Source organism: Gambusia affinis, linkage group LG01, assembly GCF_019740435.1.
Source record: "Gambusia affinis linkage group LG01, SWU_Gaff_1.0, whole genome shotgun sequence".
NCBI classification, from domain to species: domain Eukaryota; kingdom Metazoa; phylum Chordata; class Actinopteri; order Cyprinodontiformes; family Poeciliidae; genus Gambusia; species Gambusia affinis.
The window spans coordinates 38,788,608-38,813,288 of record NC_057868.1 but is presented as its reverse complement, the minus strand read 5'-3'; the positions used below and the strand labels follow the sequence as shown (position 1 = coordinate 38,813,288).

Below are 24,681 nucleotides of genomic sequence, written 5' to 3'. Positions count from 1 at the left end.
ATCCAATGCAAATGGTTTGAGAAAGACAGAAGAGAACAGGGTTTTATGTCTTATTTGTATGTAAATATCAGTTTCTAACTGTTTGCAAGCAAACCTGAATTGTATTTGTGAAATAATTTAATTGCTGCCAACTTTTCGTGCATCTGTAGGTAACAATAGTGGACACAGGAGTGAGGGGAACCATCGCGGTGGGCCTGGTGCCTAGATTCTACAGGCTGGACCACCAGCCTGGCTGGCTGCCATACTCTGTAGCTTACCATGCTGACAACGGCAAGTAAGTCGACCACAGATCTCCTTACCCAGCGGAGAAGCATTTGGCTCCTGCATCAGCTTAGACAAACTCATTTTCCTGCTGTACATCCACAAAAATACACCAGTAATCCTTCAGCGCTTTGACGCTGTCATTCTAAACCGATGTTTCTTAATTATTTTCTGTCATGCCTCCCCAAGGAACCATAATTTGCAATACTGTTTAGAATCTCATAATATTTAATGGTTTATCTGTACAATCCACTGGCACCAGTTTTATATGACCTGATTATTAAAACAGATCAATAAATTGAGCTGCAACAACTTAGACATTAAGTTATTGCAGATTGATTTATTGTTCTAAGTCAATCAATCAGGTGTTTTTGTGTAGCACATTTCAGCAACAAGTGCTTTACATCATGAAAACATAAAAATACAAAGTTATAGAACATACAGTCAACAACTGAATCATTATATTTTGTCAAGTGTTATTGTTCCACATCAAAATGTTGATTGTTTCATTTATAATGTTTCAAAAAGGAAGGCTCAAAACAATTTCCAAGTTCAGTTTTTAACTTTATTAGTAACATTTAATCAAAAGTTCTCAGTCTGTGTGATTTTAAAGAGAAAAAGTGCAAATGATTCATAGTAAAACTTCTTAAAATTGTAAGCCATTCTAACTTATGAGTTTCTTATGCTTCTTCTTTTTCTGATGCATATAGTTATTTTGTGCAAAACGTCTAATAATATTGCATGTTGGAAGAGATTAAACATTTTGCATTCATGGTAAAGAGACTTAGGGTCAGACTAAGAGTGTTTTTTTGTTAGTTTGTTTGTTTTAGTGCAAGAATAAAGTTGTAATTTTATGAGAACTCTACACCAACCAGTGTTAAAATTGAGAATATTGACCATTTTGTGCCATTAGTTGGTATTGGTTTTACAACAAAGGAAATAATTCATCTTTTAACACATAAGGATTAAGTTATTATCTCTAGCAGGATTGTTTAAATAGTTGAGTCAATTTTGAGGAAAGAACCACAGACTTGTTGCAGATTCATTCTTTGTTACAAATGATCAAGAGTTTGCTAAAGAAATGCCTTAAACAAATGTTTATTGTCTTATTTTAAAAAGGAATTGAATTGTTTATTTGCATCTTTTATTGCATTTTGTATATTGTATAAACAGGTAGAAGTGGTTAAATGAAAAATCTGCAGTGTGTGCCAATAGTTTTTGCAATAATCGATTACTACAATAATCGTCAGTTGCAGCTGTAGTGTTTTCTCCTTCTGTTGGATGCAGACTAGTTTCATGATCCTGTTTGACCCCACAGAGACTAAACCTCTGTGGCCCACCAGCTGTTTGCAGTTTGAGGTGCTTCACGGTTTATTAGAGAGCTTAGTCAGATTCGTGATGTCAGCAGAGTTCAGTTGTGTAGAACTGGAAACTAAGCTTGTTTTTCTGACGCAGACAGCTGTAGGGTGAAAGCAGCTCCTTGTAATGATCTATGAGCAGCCTGTCCAGACGAGACAGGGGACATTGACTCATGATGGATCCTCCACATGCAACAGAAGATTATAGGAATACAGATGAAAGAGTGCCTGATTGTTTTAAAACCTTCTTATCAGTCTGCCTCTGAACCCTCAATTATTTGCCGGGCTTTCTTGTTTTTCTTTTTTTGTCAGCTTTTACATGTGAAATGAGAACCAGAATTAGTTATCAGTTCTGTTATTAACCGGATTTACTTATTTAATGTGTTTGCCTTACAGGTTGTATAATGGTAACCCTGTTGGAAAGCAGTTTGGGCCAAAATGCGCTCGTGGTGACCGCATTGGCTGCGGCATACACTCAGAAAACACAGAAGCTGGTCTTACTACTGTCTTCTTCACCAAAAACGGCAGAGAGGTGAGTGTTCCCCAAGGCTTTCAGTGTTTGCAATGTGTGCATGAAACAAATGAACATTAAATATTACTAAATTATACTGTCTTGGTTTAAGTAAACGCATTAAAGAGACGATTCTATCTATTTTAGCTTATAACAACTATATTTTAAAGGAGAATCTAGATTCTTTACTCTTAAATTCCTGACTTTGTAATTTTCACAGCTGCCATTTTTGATCCACTTTAATCCGACTCTAGTTTGTTTGCCAAGAAAGTCAGATTCGTTAAGGCATAATCAAACTCTGATGCGAACCAAAAACGTGAACTCTGGTCCGCCTACAATCATAGGTCTGGATTCAGTTGAAGTGAACTCTGATGCAGTTTGAATGTTTATGTGAATGGAAAATGGACTGGAGATTCCTCCAAAAGCAGGATGTGAACAATAGCGCAGGGCATTCTGGGTAAATACAACCAAAACAAACACTAGTGTGTTTCTAACGCTAGCGGGAAAAATGTCTCATGGTTTTGTGACAAAGACAGCAGAGAAATTGTACAACGACTAATATCGGATGCTACTCCGTTTTGGTTCATATCTTATGGAAAAGAGGTTTTTGTGTAATTTCCTTCAGTGGTCCTTGGTACAGCGCCACCACTGGTGAGGAGGGGAACAGATTTGTCAAAAGTTTGGTTTAATGGACAGTGCAGTGTGGAAGTGAACCGCAGCAACTGAAAATGTAATAAATGTTGCAATTTTGTTTCCCAATCAAACTGAATCTATCGGATTAACAGGTGTGAAAACACCAAATAGATTAAAAAAACAAGAATATACAGAGAGAGAGAGAAAGATGGGAAAAGGGACAAATAGCGAGATAGGAGGTACTTTTGGTTTAGAAATGTTTTCCCTTCATAAATGTATATTATCTCATTTAATTTCTGAAATAGAATTAAAATATGTATTTAATATCACAGAATAAGATGTATTTTACAATAAAGTCAAATAAAATGATCAGAATATTAATAATAAAGCCAGAGAATTTAAATGCCAGACAATTAAAATGAGAATTAATTTCAAAGAAGACATTTAATGCTTAATTTTCTAAAATACAAAAGTAATAAATTCACACTTTTGTTATACATCTGTTGTTTTTATTGATTTATCAGACAAGTTTACTTCCTGTATATCTTGTCTAGGTGGGTTCAATAGAGGTTCCTGTGTCGTGTGAGGGCCTTTACCCGGCTGTAGGTATGCACTCCATGGGGGAGGAGGTGAAGGTTGACCTGCGGGCGGAGTGGCTCTTGGAGGAGGATGATACCATGATGATGGTTGACAGCCATGAAGATGACTGGGGACGACTCCATGACGTCAGAGTCAGCGGCATGGTAAGAAACAGAACATGCCTTCGGTTGAACTTCCTTTATGTGTTTATGGATATTAATCATAACTATAATGCTCCATTTGATGCAGAGATAAAAGACCTTTTATTCTGAGTCATTAACAAGTTATTTGACTAAATTAATCACATTTAACCACAGAGTTTAGTAATAGAAATGAATTCTGACTTTAATCTCAGAAATCTGACTTTTTCTGAGAAAAAAGGTGAGAATTCTGAGAAAAATACATATTTGTGAAATTAAAGTCAAAATTCTAAAATTAAAGTCAGAATTCTGAAATCAAAGTTAGAATTCTGAAATTTAAATCAGGATTCTGAAAAAAAAAAGTTCTGAGGAAAAAAGATTATAATTCTGGAGTTAAAGTCAGAATTTTGAGATGAAAAGTAAAAATTCAGAAATTAAAGTCAGAATTCTGAAATTGAAATCAGGATTTTGAAAAAAAAAAGTTCTGAGGAAAAAAGATTATAATTAAAGTCAGAATTTTGAGAAAGGTTAGGACTATGTAAAAATAAGGTAAAAATCTGATAGAAATAGGTAAAGATTCTGACGTTAAAGTCAAAATTCTGAAGAAAAGACAGAATTCCGGAAAAAGTCAGTATTCTTACATTTGTCAGAATTCTGAGAAAAAAAATCAAAATTCTGAAATAAAGGGTAGTAAACAATATTTACTGAAACAAATTAACTTTAAACAAATAAATAGCAACAATGTATTGTGAAGTAAACTTTAAAAAATGAATAAAATGACACTCAGTTTTTTGTGTATATAAAAAAAACCTGCTTTTATAAACGACAAAAATTAACTGTATACTAAATGGCTGCAAAATTACAATGCTGCTTTAAAATATTACACGAGTGCCATCGATTGTTAAAAATCAACTTGTATCACCATTCAAGTTCACTATTATAATGTTTGCAAACAATCAATCAATCAATCAATCAAATTTTATTATTTTAGCACATTTCAGCATCAAGGCATTTCAAAGTGCCTTACATCAAATCAAACACAAAAATACAATGCAGCACAGAATCAACAATAAAAACAGAACATCAAGTCAGATTCCGTCAATAAATTTGCAATTGATTACGTTTCAAATAAAACTCTAAACAAGTGGGTTTTTAGTTGAGATTTAAAGGAAGTCAGTGTTTCAGCTGTTTTACAGTTTTCTGGAAGTTTGTTCCAGATTTGTGGTGCATAGATGCTAAATGCCGCTTCTCCTCGTTTGGTTCTGGTTCTGGGGATGCAGAGCAGAACCAGAACCAGAAGACCTGAGAGGTTCTGGAAGGTTGATACAACAGCAGATCTTTAATGTATTGTGGTGCTAAACCATTCAGTGATTTATAAACTAACAACAGTATTTTAAAGTCTATTCTTTGAGCTACAGGGAGCCAGTGGAGAGACTTTAAAACTGGTGTTATGTGCTCTATCTTCCTGGTTTTAGTGAGAACTCCAGCAGCAGCATTCTGGATCAGCTGCAGCTGTTTGATTGATTTGTTGGACAGACCTGTGAAGACGCCGTTACAATAATCAATACGACTGAAGATAAACGCATGGATGAGTTTCTCTAGATCTGGCTGAGACATTAGTCCTTTAATCCTGGAAATGTTCTTCAGGTGATAGAAGGCCGTCTTTGTGACTGTCTTAATGTGGCTCTGAATGTTCAGGTCAGAGTCCATCACTACTCCCAGGTTTCGGGCCTGATTGCTGGTTTTTAGTTGTAATAACTGAAGCTGTGCACTGACTCTAGATCATTCCTCTTTAGGTCCAAAAACAATCTGAGTTAAAAGCTAATTTATTATATTGTTTGGGTTCATGTGGATATTGATTATACCATAGTGTTTATTTGATGTTGTACAACAAAACCCTGTATTTATTGTATATAATTTAAAATATTTGCATATATTGGAAGTCTTGGTCTTTATTGTGGTTTAACTGGCCACATAGTTTTTTTTTAAAGATGAAAAATATCTATGAATAAATTTCTGTTCAAATATAAAAAGAATTATGGGACATATTTGTGTAAAAATTATCTGCATTTTAGTTTTAGCACTGTAGTTCTGCTAATAATTGTGTATATCCAGGCTAAATATGTAAACATATTATCACAACACTGCACAGGTAAGGTTTTATCTGGGAAAAAAAAGCCCCAAGTTGAGTTTGTCAAGCTTTTTTAAGTTAAATATAAATTCAAAAGTATTCCAAATAGGATTAAAGGAGCAGAGTCTCATCCCCGCTGTAGATTTCTTTAAGTATTTTTGCTTTGTTGTATTCTTGGGGACCATGGAAACATTTCCCCATTTTGATTCGCGCGTGTGCATGCAGCACTTTTCCAGCCTTTGCGGTTTCTGTGGAATTACCGATCTGTCGTTTGGTTGCAGTCGATGCTTTGCACCTCTTAAGCTCCTCCTGTGATTTCACCCGCAGCGCCTCTTTAATCTTTGGCCTAAACAGTGGAAGAGTTTTTACACGTTTCTATTTATGTAATCACTGTTCCGTATAATGGCCATCTTTACTAATTAAGAAATGGGGAGCAAGTTGACGGGAAGATAAATAGCAAATCTGACTGGTATGCTTTTGATGAGGCATGACTGACAAGTTCAAAGGCACAAAAAAACACAGAGTAAAGTAGTGATGGTAGTGACTTGTCTGCAGCTAAGTCTTTGCTTTTGTGAACAGTTTACATTACGATACAGAGGATGGACGCTCCTTTTTGGAGACAAAATTCATCTGGAGTGTTGCCAAACATCTCTTCCCACACTCAAAAACACCAAAACGTACCAAGTATTTTTGGTCTAATTTCTTCACTTGAAATAAGACAAAACTAACGTACAAGTTCAACAAGATGTTAACCTTTGCAACTATGACACTTAATCATTGGAGGCGCCATGATAAACCTCAGAAGTGAGGGACGGGAGTATTGAACATAGCCACTGAAACAGTTTTCCCAAGTTGTTTTCCAGTTTGTTCATGACTTCTACTTCTTTCAGTCAAGCTAATTCGATTGATTTATAATTTTTTCTACCAAAAAACATTGGTCTCAATTAGGTTGTTTTTAAAGATAATTTTGTTTTGACTTCATAATTCATTTTATTTATTATTTCTGTTGTTTTGTTTATTTGTTTAGGATATTTTAAATGTCTTCCAGATCCAGTGTTAAATGTTCATTGGAATTTAACATTTTTTAACTACAAAATCCCAAAATCTTACCAAGTAATTTTAGTCTAGTTTCTAGAGAAAATTTCTTAATACAATTCTAAGTATTTAATGATTTATTGCTTAATACAACAGGCCACATGTTATAGCAAATGCACTGAGTGCAGTTGACGGGGAAATTTCATTATTCAGTTGAGACCAGTGAAGAATGCATTTATCTGGAAATCCCCAGTTATATGATAAGCAAAACCAAGTAATAGTAAAACTTTTATCAAATCATCTTAAAATCATTAATATGTCATCATACGCTCTATGAAAATCATAGCTCAAATGATCATAATGTCATAAGTTTGACCCAAAGCAAAAGGGTCGCTGCATTAGTCAATGCTGTGACGAATGCAGCATTGATTTCAGATTTTTTCATTGCGCTTACAGTTTCAAAGTTAAGGAAAGTCAGTGTAAAACTGTAGAGGGATTTTAAATTAATTGCTGTGATCCTGGCGTCCTGTTTAGCCACCAAGTGGATAAAACTAAAAGGTTATGATTAGAAAATGCAACTATCTGTTTATAAAAACTCTTCACCTGACCTTGTGTACCAAAAGACTTTTAGACAGACAGAACACACATAAATTAAAAAGCCTCCTTTATTCCACTTCTTTTCCAACAATGGAGGCCTCTCCCACTTCTCAAACCTTTGACTGATCTGTTTGGTTTAGGTTTTAAAGCTTCTTAGAGTTTACCACCAATCAATTAAGCGTAACCTTGAATGTGATCGGCCTCCTTCGTTTCTTTAAGTTTACTCCTGCACACATGGATCCCTGTATTTGTTTTCTACCTTCATCATGACTGCTCAAGACAAAGGTCTCCTATGCAAACACGGCCTGTGTGTTTGGTCATAGTCCACCTGAATGAGCCCTTTTCAGCTCGCCACCCTGTGTGCTATTTCACCGTTTCTCTTGAGAGGAGATATTTGGCTGGCGTTCCACTGCGTACGTGCGGCTCACTGCGAACACGAGCCTGCAGTCCCTCCGCCTTTTGTTGTCACAGCAGTCTCCCTGCCCACCAACTTAATCCCGTCAGCTGCGGATGAGCGGGCCGATAAGTAAAGTGGACGCCACCTGAGGCTGCAGTTGTCTGTTCGTCTCATGACTCCCGTACGCCTGGGAGTGAAAAGTCTTGGCGTTCATGTCGTTGTCTAGGAGATCGCCTGGTCTCTCGTGGAAGGAGGAGATGTCTCGATAATATGGCAGCATCAGCTGATCTGCCGACACCATCATCCATCCCTCGTTCCTTCTGTGTCCCTTTCCTTTCATCCTTCTTTCTTTCATTTGATTTTTTCTTTCCTTCAATTCTATCTTTCTTTTCTTCCTAACTTCTGTTTCTTCCTTTCATCTTTGCTTTCCCTTCCTTTCTTCTTACATTCCTATTTTTCCTTCCTTTATAACCTCCATTCCTTCCTTCCCTCCTTGCACCCATTTTTTTCATCCTTTCCTTCCTTGCATTTTTCTTACTTCCTTCTTTTTTACCTTGCTTCTTTGCTTCATTCCTTCATTCTTTCTTTCCTTCTTTTATTCCCTCCTATCATTCTTGTTTTCTGTCTTTTTTTCTTACCATTTTTCTTTTGTTCCTTCCTTCCTTCCCTTCATGCTTTTCTTTCTTATATTGTCAAAATCAGTTAGACTGTTCCCATCGTTCCTTCCTTCTTTCCCTCCCCCTTTCTCTCCATCTTTCCTTCTACATCACACATCTCATATTGTGGAACATCTCAGGTCTTCTAGCTTTCAGAAACCATTTAGACTCAAACTCAGACAAAAAAAACATTATTCAGCTGCATCAGTATAAAAACTGAAGTCAAGAGTCAAAAGTTATCTTCTAACGACGGTGTGGTGCAATCCCAATATTGACCAATCTAGTCTCCCAAGACTCTTCGAATACCTTTTGAGCAGAGGTAAGTAGAGAACCCAAAGATTTTTGGCATTTTGGGTTCTACTAGACCCCGAACTACGACCTCTATCACCAGTAAAAACCTCATTAATGTTGTCAAGCTATAAGAACTCAGGCAGTGATTTCCTGTTTCCCACAGGAGCTGTATTTACAGTATATTATGTCATTGCTTTGTTGTGGCATCAGCCTGCACATCTCCATCAGTAACAACATGAAAGCTAACGGCATCATTTTTGACATGGTAGCTGTGGTTCTAATGTAATGGGTGTTATGTGTCGGGACACGAACGCTGGACCTCTACGTATGTTCTGCGATGTTTGGCACCGGTGCTGGCAGCGGCTCTTTGGGTTCTGTGGGTTAAGGCGTGGTTCTCGTGTGGCATGTTCCAGCGCATCCTGGAGATTATTTATTGTATTGAGATGCGGTTAGCTTGGAGGGCGGATTCGGTGTTATTTGCAAGTTTGTCATGTTCTTCTAACGTGTCATGAATAGTTTTTTTCAGTTGCAACACATTAGAGAAAATTTACGGCTTGTTTCCACTGTTTTCTGTCAGTTCTTGTTCTGATTAAGTTGTCAAAGGTTTGATTATGCCTACTTTCCCTCCCATTAGAGTGAGTTAAGGTATTTAACGAGACACTGCTACATATTCCAGCAAATTTTCTTGGTGCCTCTGATTATTTTCTTAAACTGCCCTTTGAGGCTTGATTTGACTAGGCATTGCAGTACAGTTTGATTTTTGGAAGACTTGCAGGGCAGTCACTGTTCAACTTGTTCTGGCAAAGGAGATTCACTGGCTGATGACGTCTCATACTCCACTGAAGCTACTACAAAAAAGTTTTTGTAAAACTGCATGCCAATGATTCCCAATCCTTATAATCTAATCCAAATGTTTTTGATTATGTCAGAACAACTAATAAAGAACAGAAATCTTTTGTTTAACTTGTGCACAACTGACAAGTGAAAGACATAAATTGCTCGTGAACCTTGAGACATTTTTGATTATTGGATTTAAAACTGTGGCACAGCTTCCAGTCAGCTGTCTGCTGCGCTGCTCACAAAGTCTTTTAGAAATAATGATTTGTAAGGTAAATATTACTTTAAGTGTGCACCATAGGATGAGTGAATTAACTTGGATTTGAGAAGGATGTTGGACCAAACATAACCGTATTTGAGTTTAAAGTTTGAAAACCAGAGAAATGTATTAATTGATTTCTTCAGTAGCCAAGCTGACTGGTTTTGGTAATGTTATATGACCAGGAGTCCTGACAGGTTTCCTGATAGATAGGGAAAAGTCCTTCTGTTAATCTGATTCTCTTTGCATGTATTAACAAATTACAGTACTGCAACCCTGTTCTGCCTACACTTGTCTTTCTTTATCCCTTTGCACAGTCTGTCATCTGGAGGTATTCCCTTATATTCATAGTCAGCATTGTGGTGGAAGTTCCAGTTTCAAATCTTCAGTTTATTTGCTTTCCAATCTCTCCTACACAGGTGATTGTGAGCTTTGTTTCCACAGAGGTGTGTGGAAATTAACCTTGTTTTATAACGATCTTGGCATTGATCACCTAAAAATTCACTGACAATGCTGCACAGTCAAAGAGGTAGTAAAAAAACACACATGGCATTTGTATTTACAAAACTTTAAAGTAAATTGGAATGAATGCATTGCAATATTAATTTATTTTAGTCTCTTTTAATGTGAATGCTTAACATCTCTTTGGAGTTTTATTAATACATATTAATTGAAAAGTATAAAAAACAGGATGAGATTTTGACAATAACATTGTATCTTCAAAAATGTAATAGAGCTTGGTCAGATGGTGATATATATATTCATAGAAACAACTCTTCTTTGCCGCAGCTTCTTAAAGTTTTGAATCTTCTCTCAGTAACAACTGCCATTAAATACTTTTTTCTCCTGGAAAACTAATAATACATTCACAAACCAGAAATAAAATCCCTTTTGCTTTTTACTGGACACTCTGGTCAGCCTGAAAGTCGGTCATTTCAAGTCACCTTCTGGTTTAATTTTAGAGCATCCCTGAAGCTATCTTGCAGTAATTACTTGCATTTAGTAATGTTTCTATTAACATTTATGAATCCTTGTTTAAAAAATTCTTAAAAATCCTTCTTAAAAATTTTGTCGTCAAAATGGAGATGATCAAATAATTTTTTAGGATTTACTGACTTTTTATCCATGACTTTTAATTCTAACCAAAACATTTTTGTCTTTTGAGTGCCATGTAAATGCAACAACAATAGAAATCAATAAAAAATATTACTTGTTGCTTAAGCAAAAGGTTTTATTTTAGTGAAATCTGTGCAAAGGAGAAGATGTCTCCTAATTTTAGTTTCGCCTTCCTTTAAGACTTTATAGGTGTGAGAGGAAACCAGTAGGACCACTCTCTGGGTGTTGCATCTGTCTCCCAGGTAGCAGCTCAACAAAACAAGGTCTTGCACATTACCATCACGATTCTCACCTGTCAAAATTAAAGGAGCGAGACGGCAATAGAAAAAGAGAGGGAGCGAGATTGTTGGCTATACCAGCGAGGCATGCTTCGCTCAAGGCTACATCTCTCTTTCAGCTCGCTGGTCTCGCTCTCTGTTACTCAGCAGCAAGAGGTAAAGTAGAAAGGTGTGACTAAGAGCTCACCACACTGAAACTCTTTCCTCCTCTCCCTAAAGAGAAGCAGTTGTCCAGGCATGAAAGTACAGCGGGTTGAGGAGACACAAGGGTACACACGAAAGGGCAGTCTGCAACCAAAAAAATCAGAGGATAATGTTGGAACCTGTTTTGGCTCTGGGGAATGTGAAAAGATTAAATTTTTGTGCAGAGAAAATGATTAAAACATGATATTGTGAAACCCAGTTGGTAGCTTTTGTTGGGGTCTTTTTTATGATCTATTAAAAAAAGAGAATAAAATTTCCCTAAGATCTCTTTTTGTCCAAAAAACAAATGCATTAATGTGCATAAATGACTTATTTTATTTTGTTGACATTTAGTTTGTATCTTTTTTGCACCCAGAGAGACAAGTTGTGGCCAATAGAGTTATGTTAGTGTAGCCAAAGGCATTATTATTATCGTCATTATAAGGCGTAATTATCCTGGAAGGCCAAGTCACTTTACTGTATATGTATTTTCTACATAAGCTGTGATCATTTAAATGTCAAGGTTCTCTAACTGGTTTTGCCTTAGGGCTCAAATCATGTCAGAATATTTGTATGAAACACTTTGGTTTAACCCCCGCCCAAAAAAAACGTGCAGCTAAGTAGGATAAATTTAAAAATGTAGAAAATACTCAGGTGTGTGTGCATAAAACAGTCTATTTAAAATAAATTAGAAAAACTACAGAGATGTTATTGAGTTTGTTTGGAGCAGTGATGGTTTTAAATAATCAAGTCTGCTGGGAGGAATAATCTTCTGTAACGCTCCTTTGTTCACCAAGGATGGAGCAGTGAAGGAGCTCCCCGTTATGCCGACTGGCGTCAGAGGATTTGAGAAAGGAAAGACCAAAGTTGGCTCATGCCGAGACTATAACCTCATTAAACCAGGTCACAGTGCTCCTAGTAACTTCTTTTGTTGCTTTTAGCGGTGCAGCTCCATTACGCATCTCCTCCTGCTGCGGATATAATTAAAAGGAAGCAGCTGAAATGAGCCATCCGTGATCTTCACAGCAGTAAATACAGTGCCATGATGACCAGGCTTTTTGCCAAGAAAGATGCAGCTGAGCTGGGCTTCCCAGCTGGGAGTAGCACACATGCCTCTAATTTCCACAGATAGGCTGGTTGCTGGGAGACAGAGTAGAAGTTGTGAGTTTTTGTTTAAATGCTAAATATATCTTGTATTGTGTTCAGTGATCAGTGATCATCCAAATCCTCCTACTATTTAATATAGTCCTTTTGGCTGAGGTTATAACAAGTAATACAATTAGTTACCATAACAGATGATATACAGCCTACATTACAATGTTACCATCTGTCACTGAACCCATCCAAGCACTGAACAGATGTTTAAAACAAATCAGTGTGTAGGGATGCTAAAACTTTACCCAAAACTGAAGTTATGTTTATTTATCACCTAAAGAGGAACAATCAAGATTTATTTAGTACATCTAGAAACCAGCGATCAGGCACAAAATCTGATGGACTTTGACCTCAACATTCAGAGTCACATGCAGGTAGTTATAAAGTCAGTCTTCTATCACCTGAAGAACATTTCTAGGATTAAAGACTAATGTCTCCAATGTTGTATCATCCTTCCAGAACCAAACAGGCAAACCTGTAAACAGCGATGGGATTTCTTATATTGTCAAGGTTTGGAGAGACCGGCCATGATTATGTTTGTACAATGAGACAACATTTCTTTTAGGGTGGTTTAACTGATTCTGATGCTTACAATTACTTAGCAAAGATTGCACAACAGAAGGAAGTTGGTTTTCTCAGTAAAGGTTTTGTCAAACATGGGACTTCTTTAACCCAGATGATTAAACTCTTTCCATGGGGTGTGTCCATTAAGTGTCTGGCTAGTGGCAAGCACTCCCAGGTGGGGTTGCACACTCAGAAAGACAAAGGTGTAATATACCGGCGATTTAGTCCACCCCCCATCTCATCTGTCATCTCAGCCTTTCACCAGGGGCTGTTTTCATTTCTGGGTACTCACTCTCAAATACCGATGTTGAATGGAAATATTTCTCAGCCTAAAGGCTTGGTGGTTGCTCAGCTGCCCTCCTGCTCATCCAAATCCTCACATCTATAATAAAATAGATTAAAATAGCCTGGAAAGTAGCAGTATTATGATACACGTCCCTGTCCGTACTTGTTGATAAGTCACCGTGGGCGTTTTGGTGGGGATTTTACTGGGTTTGGACGCTTCAATTTATCACAGTGCCCACTCATTAAGGAAGCACCTGCAAAAGGTATCTGTGTGGGTAAATCCTCTGTCAGTCTGGTTCCCTTGGAGGAGGTAAGTCATGAAGTTCAAGTTTGATCAGGTGTGTTTTCCATTTAACCTGAACTCAGAGAATGAACTGGATCTTAGGGATAGTCTTGTGTTCAAAACAAGGGAAAAAATGATTCTTATTGACATCACCACCTGGCTGCCTTGCCCTTTTGTTTCACCTGACACAATGCCATTGGAAAATAACACTCCTATTACCTTAAGTTGCTTTTGACGATGTAACAACCACTATTTGTTTAGCAAATAAGCCTGATTTCTTGGGGAAACTTTTGGACATGTTGACAAACGACATATTAACAGTTCTGCAGACCACACACACCCTGGACACAAACTGTTTACATTTTAACCTCCAGGTTAAAGTGCTACTGAGCTCGGTTTGCAGAAACCAGCCACCACAGAGAGCTTTAAAAAGGAAAATATTTGGTGTACACACTGCAAAAGCACAAAATCTTACCAAGTATTTTTGGTCTAGTTTCTAGTATAGGTAACTTGGTGGATGTAAAATAAGACAAAATTAAATCATGACACTTTTAACACAAAGTTGGCATTATTCAAAATGTCTTTGTTATGACAACTTGACATTAACCAAGAAATCATGATCTGACATAAAGTGTCATAATTTACCGAATTGCACTTTATGACAACAGTCATAAATATTCATGAAGACTTACTCATGTTCACGACGGGTGTTATGTCATGGGTGACATAACATCCGTTATATCACCCATGACATAACAGATGTTATGTCATGTTTATGACGGTGTCATGACAGTCTTATCACAGCCCGTCAAATTAAGTGTTACCAAATTAACTTAAACATAACTTTTCAAAAATAAATACATCTGCCAGTGAAAAAATAAATTTTTCCCATATTATAAGTTAAGATATCTTGTTCCACTGGGAGATTATTTCACTAATAACTAGTGCTTTTCCATAAATGTTAAGGAATGTTTTACTTAAAACAAGCTAACAATATTAAAGTTTGGTGTTGTCAAATTCCGTTACATTTTCCCCAGGTTTTAAATCAAATGATCTGCTAATTGGACTGGAACTTTTTCTTGAATATTAAGTGATTATTGACTTAAAACAAGTTCTTATATCTTGCTGGAAGGTTATCTGAAAGTTAGTTTTGTCTTATTTGAAGTGTATTAAGATATTTGCTCCAGAAACTAGACCAAAAATGGTGAGTTGGTAAGTTTTTGTGTTTTTGCAGTGCATGATCCTTGTAAATGAAAACTTACAAGAACAAGACCTTGTTTCTTGTTTCTTGTTACTGGAAACACAATAAATAATAACAACCTTTGTTGTAGTAAATTGGTGCGCCTGACTATGGAAAAATGAATAAAACCTAAATTTTTTCTTTTCTCTGCAAATCTCTCTCAGCTCCTGGAATATGTTGGCAAAGGAAAGAGCATCATGGACGTTGGTTTGGCTCAGGCCCGCCAGCCGCTCACCACCCGCTGCCACTACTATGAAGTGGAGATAATTGATGCTGGGGAGAAGTGCTACATCGCCTTGGGCTTGGCAAGAAGGGTGAGCTGTCAAAGTAAATGCTTGGATAACTTCAGACACACCTGTGCTCAGAGGGGTACTCTCCGTACTCTCCTTTTCTTTAGCATTTGGCCGTAACATCTTATTTCTACTTAGTGCAATAGAGTGAAAACAGAGAAGCTCAGCGGAGGTTAGTTATGTAGATTTCTTCATCCAACAATATAAAGTCTTCCTCAGGCTACGTCGTAGGAAATTTTTGCTTTCCATTTCTGAGAACTGGAAAGCTATTCTCTCCTTTCACATAAATAAAAAGCTGATTTGATGGAGACAAGATGTTGATCGTAAAATCTTTTGCACTGAGGGCCAAAATCAGCACATTGAAAACACTCATAAAGCCTTATTCTTTGTTTAAGTAAGACAAGACTAATTTAAAAGTAACTTTTCAGCAATATATATTGCTTTAAGTAAATGATTTGTTAATGTTGTTTTAACAAAAATACTAGATTATTTTACTTGTAGCACAGGAAAACTGTCTTGTTTTAAGTGAAACAATTTGCCAAAGGAACTGGTAATTTCAATCAATATTAAGAAATATTTGACTTAAAACTATCTCATATTTCTTGCTGGAAAGTTACTTGTAATTTAGTTTTGTCTTATTTCAAGTGTTCTGAAATGTACACAAAAATAGTTGGTAAGATTTTCTGTTTTCTCTGCAAAAATAACTGAAAACACTTGAAGTCTGATGAGACAGAAATCGACCTTTTTGGTGTGACTGCCACGTGTGGTGAAGAAATATTCACTGCATGCACATTGATATGCTGTTTTTTGTTTTTTAAACCAAAACCACTAACCTTACTACCCAAAAGCATTATGCTGCCACCACCATGTTTCACTGTAGAGATGGCTTTGACTTGGTGATGAGCTGTCCTTGGTTTATCAAACTTTTTATCTTATAGATAATTAAATTAAACTAGATGAAATATTCAGAATGTTGTAAAACAGAAAAATGCAGAAATATCTCGAGACCTGAGTCTCGACTGAAAGTACTTACTCTTAAAGTGAAGAATGCTGAGAAGCTGATAACTCAGAAAAACAAACTGTGTCAATAGCAAACAGTGATGTGAATAAGCAGCCACTTGAATTAAAGGAACAGTTCACTCTTTCTTAGAAGTCAGACATCTTTGTGTTTGATTCAAAGTCAAAGCCACGTAATTTCTACAAAGTTACCCAATTAATCACAGAAATGTCGCTTTTTGTCATGTTCACAAATAACTACTTTGTTCTTTGAAAGCTAAACACACACATTCACTCCTTGTACTTTAATGTTTGCTTTAGGTTACCTGCAGCCATTCCTCCGAGCTTAGAGCTCAGCACTATTTTACTTTATTAATTCTCGTGGTCCTTTTCCTGCTGCATCTGGCTCCTATTATAAAGCCATCAAGGAAAAGTGGTGTGAAAATCACAAAACGGTTTTCAGGTTTTCCATATAATCCGTTTCACACAGCATGCAAACAATACAGGCTGGAATATTAACACAAATCACTTTCCATTTAACCAGGAACTCCCTGCCGCTGTTTCTATTGAACATGTTGACTTAAGGCTTTTTTACATTCTTTTTATTTTGCTGGTTAACTTTCTGAATAGACGTGGCCAGCTCAGCCTTTAGAAATATTGCAACGAAAGTTGACAGATAAATTTCATTCACGCAGGAGTCAGAGCAAGCTCCAAATGATCCAGATTTTCCTACCCATTCCCCTGCACCCCTCACACCATTATCTTGTCAAACTGACAAATACCTGAAGCCGGTTTCACTCATTAAGTCAAACAATGCCTATCCCAGTCCTCCACCCTAAAGCCTAAATACTCATGGACTCAACTGACAGCTCAAATGGGTTTGGTACGATAAGGAGGAATTGGAAATAATTCAATGACCTGCCTTTCAAAAGAACACCCTCTTCCATTTTATTTCAATATCTCCAGTTGCAATAAACTACATCCTGTTGCTTTCTATGATTTGGCAGTGGGAATACCCTGAGCCCTCACATCCACAGCTCGGCCTTTGCTCACGCAGAAATTCAGATGTCATCCAGATCTCGTTGAGAAGCAGCAGGAATGTCCCGCTGTCCTCTACAAATAAAAACCTCTTTGACGCCTGTGTAGGAGCGAGGCTGCACATGAGGCAGAACGGGAAGATGAAGTGCCATGTGGAAATGGGTTTTGTTTACGGCACGTTAAGCGTTTCTAATGAAGCTGCAGACTTGGCACTAAGGTCGCACTTGTTCAGGTGAAACCAGAAGTTTACATACCCTTCCTGAGAATTTAGTTGGCACTTGCAACACTGCAAAAACACAAAATCTCACCAAGTATTTTAATCTAGTTTCTAGTGCAAATATCTTAGTTTTCTCTTATTTCAAGTGTACTAACTTAAAAGTTACCTTTCAGCAATATATTGGAGCTTGTTTTAAGTCAATAATTACTTAATATTGATGAAAAACTACTTGTTCCACTGGCAGAGTTTTTCACTTTTAACAATATATTTTTCCGTTGTTACAAGTGAAATAATCTGCCAGTGGAACTACAACTTTTTCATCAATATTAAGGAATTATTGACTTAAAAGAAGCTCCTATATTTTGTTAAAAAGCTACTTTTGTCTTATTACAAGTGTACTAAGATATTTAAACTAGACACTAGACCAAAAAACTATACTACAGTCCAGGAGCACCATTAGTTTTTTGGGGCACTGATTGACTGGACAATTGTTGACGTTAGTAGATCTTGGTACCACAGGAACAGTTGGTTGGTTTGACACAAAGCAGAGTGAAACAGAACCTCAGCAGCTGAAAATTTAACTAATATTGGAATTTCGGTCTCCCATTGAACTGGGTCTACTGGAATATTTGGTGCAAAAACACCCTGAGTGTTTCTTTCCTCTGCACCAGCAAAAAAACATGGTACACGATGACACTGTTTGCACCAAAGTTGGTACTAAAATACGGTGTTAAGCAGTAGGCATGTCACAATATGCAATAAATCAATGAATTGCACAATAAATCAGAACAAGCTCAATAATTTCCATTTTCGTTGTTTATCAATTTCTCTTTTCTCTATCTACCAAAAACTGGATGATGAAAGTCTTCAGTTTGGTGCTTTGGTCTCTACTAACCTGTTTTTGAAGGGCAGTTTTGTTTACAGATACTTCATAATTTATTTTATTTGGTATTAGGTTTATTTATTTTAGATATTCAAAATGTCTTTCCAGTTAAAAGTTCAGTAGAATTAGAAGTTTATTGATTTTTGAAAACATGTCCTTGCATTATTATGCCATTATTATCATTATATTACTTTAAAATAGTCTCAAAACAACAATATTGGCATTTATAGCAATAACTTCTCAATCCTCAGAATTGAGACAACTTTTTTCAGAGCATTACAACAACGAGAAACAACGGTAGCATCCTTAGCATGACGTTTGCTTTCATGTTTTCAGCTGGAGAGTACTCGGTGTTTGGACATGATGTTGTGTTTGAGCAATAGTTTGGATAAAATTGCACGGCCTAATCTTCCCTACGATCTTTATCTGCAATCCTGTCAGCAGCAGAACAAATTAAGTAAGTTGTCTGTTTTTCTTTTTCCGCCCTGCATCCATAAAACTTTAGGGAAACGCCAACACAGATGCTTACAGATCAGAGAGTCATTGTTATGCTGTGGGGGCCTGGAGGTTTCAGCCCGATGACATGAGGCTAAACAAACAGACCTGCATTAGTTCTCCACATGGTCCCTGCCCAACCCCTATAAGTTTGGCACGTACAAACAGAACCCACTGCTTCACCCTCCCATATAGTGTTCCTTCAGCACACACACAACATATTCTCACGTCTGTGGTAATACCTGGCTTAAGCTTTATTTTTAGACCCCTCTGTGATGTGTCAGTGTGATAGCTGCAGTCGATGATTTGTATCTCCTTCCACATGGTTTTCCTCTCAGCCCGCACCTTCACTGTCACAGGTTTTTCCCCTCGACCTGTTTACTCTTCCAGAGTGCGGAAAGCTCAGATTGCACTTAGATGGGATGACCTGATATTGGAGGTCCTGCTCCACCGAGCTGTGGATGCCACCCAGGACTGCCATTCTTTTGCATTCCAGCTACCAAACAGGTGTCGGACTGGTGTCGGACAAATCATCCCCAGCACAAAAGCCAAAGCCGGTGGGACAGTGTCATTAACCACAGTGAGACGTGTCCTGTACCCACATCGCCGAAAGGCCAGGTTACGGTTTCCAAATGCACACAGGGGCAAAGAAACTTCATTTCTGGAGACATTTCCTTTACTTTGGTGAAACTTAAGTGGAACTGTTTGGACATAACGACCATTGTTACATTTGGAGGAAAAACAAGGATGTTTCTATCATCCTAACTGTGATGCATGGTGGTGGCAGCATGTTATTGTGAGGCTGTTTTGCTGAAGGAGCAACTGGTGCACTTCATAAAATAGATGGCACCATGAAAGAAGAGCATTTTGTGTAAATATTGAAGCAACTTGTAAAGGAAGATTGGTCTTCCAAATGGACAACAATCCTCAGCTTCCGGCCAAAGTGGTTAAAAAGTGGCTTAAGGACAATAAAGCCAATGTTCTGGTGTGGCCATCACAAAGCCCTGTTGGAAAATCGGAAAAGGTGTGTGTCAGTGAGGCGGCCTACAAACCTGACCCAGCTCCACTGGTTCTGTCAGGAGGAATAGTCCAGAACTCCAGCAAACTATTGTGAGAAAGTTGTTGAAGGAAACCCAAAAACATTTGATCCAATTCATGTTTTGCTGAGGAGGCGTATATTATCTTCTAAATCTGTAACATCTTTCTCTCATTTTTATGGCTTTTGGCAAATGGAAATAATTTTGGTGATTCTAAGTGACCTAAAACAAGAAAAATGTGGTCTGATTAAACTTCAGGCATTGAGAAAGAAAAAGTGAATGTGTATTTCTGTCTATTTAAACTTCTGGTTGGATTGTTTGGTTTTTCTGCACCAATGTAGATTTCCTATTTAATGTATAAAGCACACCAAGACAGTAAAAGTGATGTTCACAACAGTTACTACAATGATGGAGATGAAAATAGACATTTAATAGCTGGTTAGAGTTCTGCGGTCTGAACAGAATCATTATCGGATTTTCAAATCTTTTTTTTTTAGGTTTTCTTGAACCGTTTCTTCAAAATACACATTATATTGGTGTCTCAATCAGAGTGCAAACTCTTGAGCCGATGCTCTTCTCCACATGGAGATGCAGCCCACATGTCAGTGAGCCGGAGGAATTGTCGGGCTTGTGGTTTAGAAGCAGCAGACTTGGTGGATGAAGAGGTTTCAGGGTTGCAGCTGCATTCCTGCGTCTTCTTGTCTTTGTCTCCTGATGTCTTACTCTGTCCTCTGTCTATTTCTTTCTTTTTTTCTTTGATTTTCCATTTCTTAACAGATTCCCTGCTGCATTGTCAGATAAGATCTATGATGTTCCCTTGAAGTGTTGGCGGGCTTAGCTGTCGTTATTTAGTCACTCTTTTGTTGATTTTCCATCCCAACACAAGTGCTAATAATAATTTCACCTGTGCTCTTTGCTTTTGAGAAATTAGTCTACCTTCTCCAGCTTTTCTGGATGTTCAGTTAATTACTTTCTTTCCCTTTGGCCATCCAGTGGGTCTGACTTATCATAATACAGAAATGAAAAGGTCTTTTGTAGGGCTCCTGCTCCTGTTAATAATAAAATAAGTGCAGTAGAGTTTGCTTAACAGTGAGGACAGAATGGAAAGAAGTAAGTAATTATTTAGAAAAGAGGGCCAAATGGAAGATGAAAGATCATGAAGTCATTGCCCTGTTAATCTTTCCTCTTGTTCAGTGGTGTGTTTTTACAATAATAGAGGTGCAGCCTAGAAAACAGATAAAAATCGTTGGTAATTACCTCTGAGTCATCCCTTGATCTTATCCGCAAATGGGCCGATGATTATCTCTCTGGATACAGAAGAATCAATAAAAAATCTAATTTTATTTGTATAGCACATTTCAGCAGCAAGGCATTTAAAGTGCTTTACATCATATCAAACACAGAAACACAATGCAACATAGAATCAACAATCAAAACACGACATTAAGTCAAGTTCCATCAATAAATTTGTAATTGATAACGCTTCAAATACAATCCTAAACAGGTGGGTTTTTAGTCGAGTTTGCATCCATAAAAGGTTTACCTGTTACACTCCTACTGTGTTATATGGAACAAAATACATATTGCTATTTTTATTCCCACTCATGCTCACAATCACAGTTTAAAACGATGTAAACAGCCTTTGAAAGGGCTTCCGGCACCAGGCTCCGTACAACTCCATCCATCCATCCATTTTCTGTTCATCCTTGTCCCTAATGGGGTCGGGAGGGTTGCCGGTGTCTATCTCCAGCTACATTCTGGGCGAGAGGCGGGGTTCACCCTGGACAGGTCGCCAGTCTGTCGCAGGGCTCCGTACACCTCTTTCACTGAATTTCGCTCTGGGACTCCGCCGTCCCTCACGGATTATTGTGCAATTCCACCATAGAATCAACAATCAGAACACGACATTAAGTCAAGTTCCATCATTAAATTTGTAATTGATTACGTTTCAAATAAAACTCTAAACAAGTGGGTTTTTAGTTGAGATTTAAAGGAAGTCAGTGTTTCAGCTGTTTTACAGTTTTCTGGAAGTTTGTTCCATATTTGTGGTGCATAGATGCTAAATGCTGCTTCTCCTCGTTTGGTTCTGGTTCTGGGGGTGCAGAGCAAACCAGAACCAGAAGACCTGAGAGGTTCTGGAAGGTTAGGGTTAGGGTTATCATAATTATCAAATCATAATTTAAGAGACAAGCAATAAACATTACATTTTGTAAAATGTCATCATCCAAATCACCTAGGAAATATAAATCAAATATATTTATTAATATTTCAGTTGTTATGAATCAAATCCAACTCTAAACAGGTAGGTTTTTAGTCTTGATTTAAAAGAAGTCAGTGTTTCGGCTGTTTTTCAATTTACTGGAAGTTAATCCAGATTAGTGGAGCTTAAAAACCGAAAGCTGCTTCTCCATGTTTGGTTCTGTGGATGTAGAGTAGATCAGAGCAAGAAGACCTGAGAGGTCTGGAAAGTTGTTACAATCTCGGGGACATTAGTCCTTTAATCCTGGAAGTGATCTTCAGGTGATAGAAGGCTGACTTTATAACTGTCTTTATGTGGCTCTGAATTCTCAGAGTCCATCAGGCCTGATTAATAGTTTCAAACCCATAATCCCTTTGTCTATCAGTAGACTATTGATACAAGGATGATTTGAAATGACTGGCGCTCTTATCTCTTCTGAAGGTACAGAATCTTATAGTGACCATTTCTTTAATTTTTTTCAGGATTATCCCAAAAACAGACACCCTGGGTGGAGCCGAGGGTCCGTCGCCTATCATGCAGGTGAGACTTTCTCATGATTTCTTTCCAGCTTCAGGAATTTCCTTCTTATTCCGGTTTAAGAGAAATTAATGAATCAGTCTTCCTCTAAACATCTGAGGATGCTTTTAGATTTTTTTGCAGCCGCCCGACCACAATTAAAGAATAAATTAGGACAAAACTACAACTTTTAAATCACAAACTACTAACAAAAAACAAAGTGATAATCTTTTCCAAGCTTTCTGGTTTACTTTTCACATTGATGGTAAAGAGAATTGGATCGACTCATTCACACCTAAGTGCAGTCAAATCTTCTTTTAGTTGCTGGACTAAAACTTGGCAAAATACAGCAAGTGTTTAAAATGGCTTAGATAATTATTTTAAGAAGGTATCCAGAAACAATTAGAAATTTTGAATTCATTATCCTATTCCTCCAAAAAAATGAATTAAAATAGCCCATGCTTAGTTTATTGTTAAGTAGGTAGAAAATAATAAGAAAAAAAACATTTTTGGTGATTTTAGTTTTTTAATATTTTTGAGCCATAAGGCAACAATTTTGGCCCACATGGCAGAAGTTGCAATCACACTGCAGCCTGAAGTGACCCAAATCAGATCTTTTTTTTCCTTAATGCGACCCGTATCTGACCTTTCATGACAGCCTGAACAACACAGATCGGGTTTCTTTCGAAGGCTACCCAGGCTACTTGGATATGTGGTCCATATGTAATACATGTCTGATCTTTTCAAATGTGAAAAGAGCGGCCAGGTCGCATTCATCCGATCTCAACGTCTTTGATACTTGACAAACGTCACTATTCTGCCCCCTGATACGCGCAAGCGGGAAGAAATACAGCCATGGAGGACCATAATGAGGATTAAGTTGTTAATGTGCTGGTCCTGGTCGGACAACAAGCTTACGCTCCTCCATTAGCATCCACATTTACTTCTGCAATTGTGAGCACTTCTTTTTTTTTATTTTTTATGACGGTTGGTGAAATCTGAGCATGCTCTCTAAGTGTGACTTTATTGCGCCCTCTACTGCGCATGCGAGACACTTTTAGCTCGTTTGCTGTTCACAGGAAATCACATACATCGCATATATTTTGAAGTGTGAACGACCACACAAAAAAAATATATATTTCACTAAAAAAATGGAATTGAGCCTTAAAGCCTGCAGTGTGAACGTAGCCAAAAAAGTTAGCACACAAATGCTTTAGATGGAAACCTATCAATGAACAACTTCACAGGAATGTTGAGGTCTCTAACACAAACAGCTGGAGAGAAAAAAAGAAAAGATATTGTCAGGTTGAGATGGTGATCATATCTGCGAAAGCTTGGAGTAAATAAAACCCGTCGTGAGTCATCCGTATTGTCAGAGTTTGTTCTTGTTTCCTGCAGATCTTTGAAGATTATCTCTGTAGGGATCGTAGTAAAACATCCACAGCTTCCCATCCAGGCTTCAGCACCCTTCACTGTCTGAGCTCTGAGATTAGCCGCCCTGATAGAGAAGCACCTCAGAGGTGGTTGTTATTATTCTGAACAAGATACTCTTCATACCGTTTATCTCACAATCAGAGGTGGGTAGAAAGCCCAAAAATTACACTCAAGTAAGAGAATCACTACTTCAACATATTTGTACTCAAGTAAAAATAAAAAGTAGCCATCCAAGATAATTAAAAAAGTATTTAAGTTACTCAAAACTTGAGTAAACTTTCATTTAATATTTAAAAATTACATAATCTGACAGACCAGTAAAAATGTTGGTATTTTAAGGATGAAAATGACAATAATCCATACAAGCAGCAAAAAATTATAAAATCAGGCAAATCATTTTTTTCCAAATCAGTTTCTTAAAAAAAAAAACATTATAAAGTTATGAAACTGCAGGTGTGTGAACTTTTGGTTAAAACCTGTTAGTTTTTCATTCAGTGGGTCGAGAATACAGAAATTGTATGCAAGTAAGAGTAGCAATAAATTACTCATGTACTTTTACTACAGAATAATAAAAAACCTTCACAAATGTAATTGAGTAAATGTAACCAGTTACTGCCCAACTCTGCTCACAATGCATTGCCACATCATGTTTGTCCTTATCTGTCCAGGGCTTTCAGGAGACACCTGGACTTTATCTGTGTTGGTCTTTCTCATTGTAAAGTTTTATTGTTTCTACTCTAAAAATGG

The 24,681-nt window shown here is 37.3% G+C and overlaps 1 protein-coding gene across 1 annotated transcript in view; it reads left to right on the top strand.

The window, feature by feature from the left end:
• The window catches only part of spryd3 (SPRY domain containing 3), a 51,131-nt gene that overhangs the window by 6,459 nt on the left and 19,991 nt on the right, over positions 1 to 24,681 (top strand). The window contains exons 4-8 of the mRNA XM_044124436.1: positions 150 to 274; positions 2,016 to 2,151; positions 3,318 to 3,506; positions 14,954 to 15,103; positions 22,467 to 22,524. Coding sequence (XP_043980371.1) covers positions 150 to 274; positions 2,016 to 2,151; positions 3,318 to 3,506; positions 14,954 to 15,103; positions 22,467 to 22,524 — 658 coding nt within the window. The remainder of the gene's footprint in view (positions 1 to 149; positions 275 to 2,015; positions 2,152 to 3,317; positions 3,507 to 14,953; positions 15,104 to 22,466; positions 22,525 to 24,681) is intronic.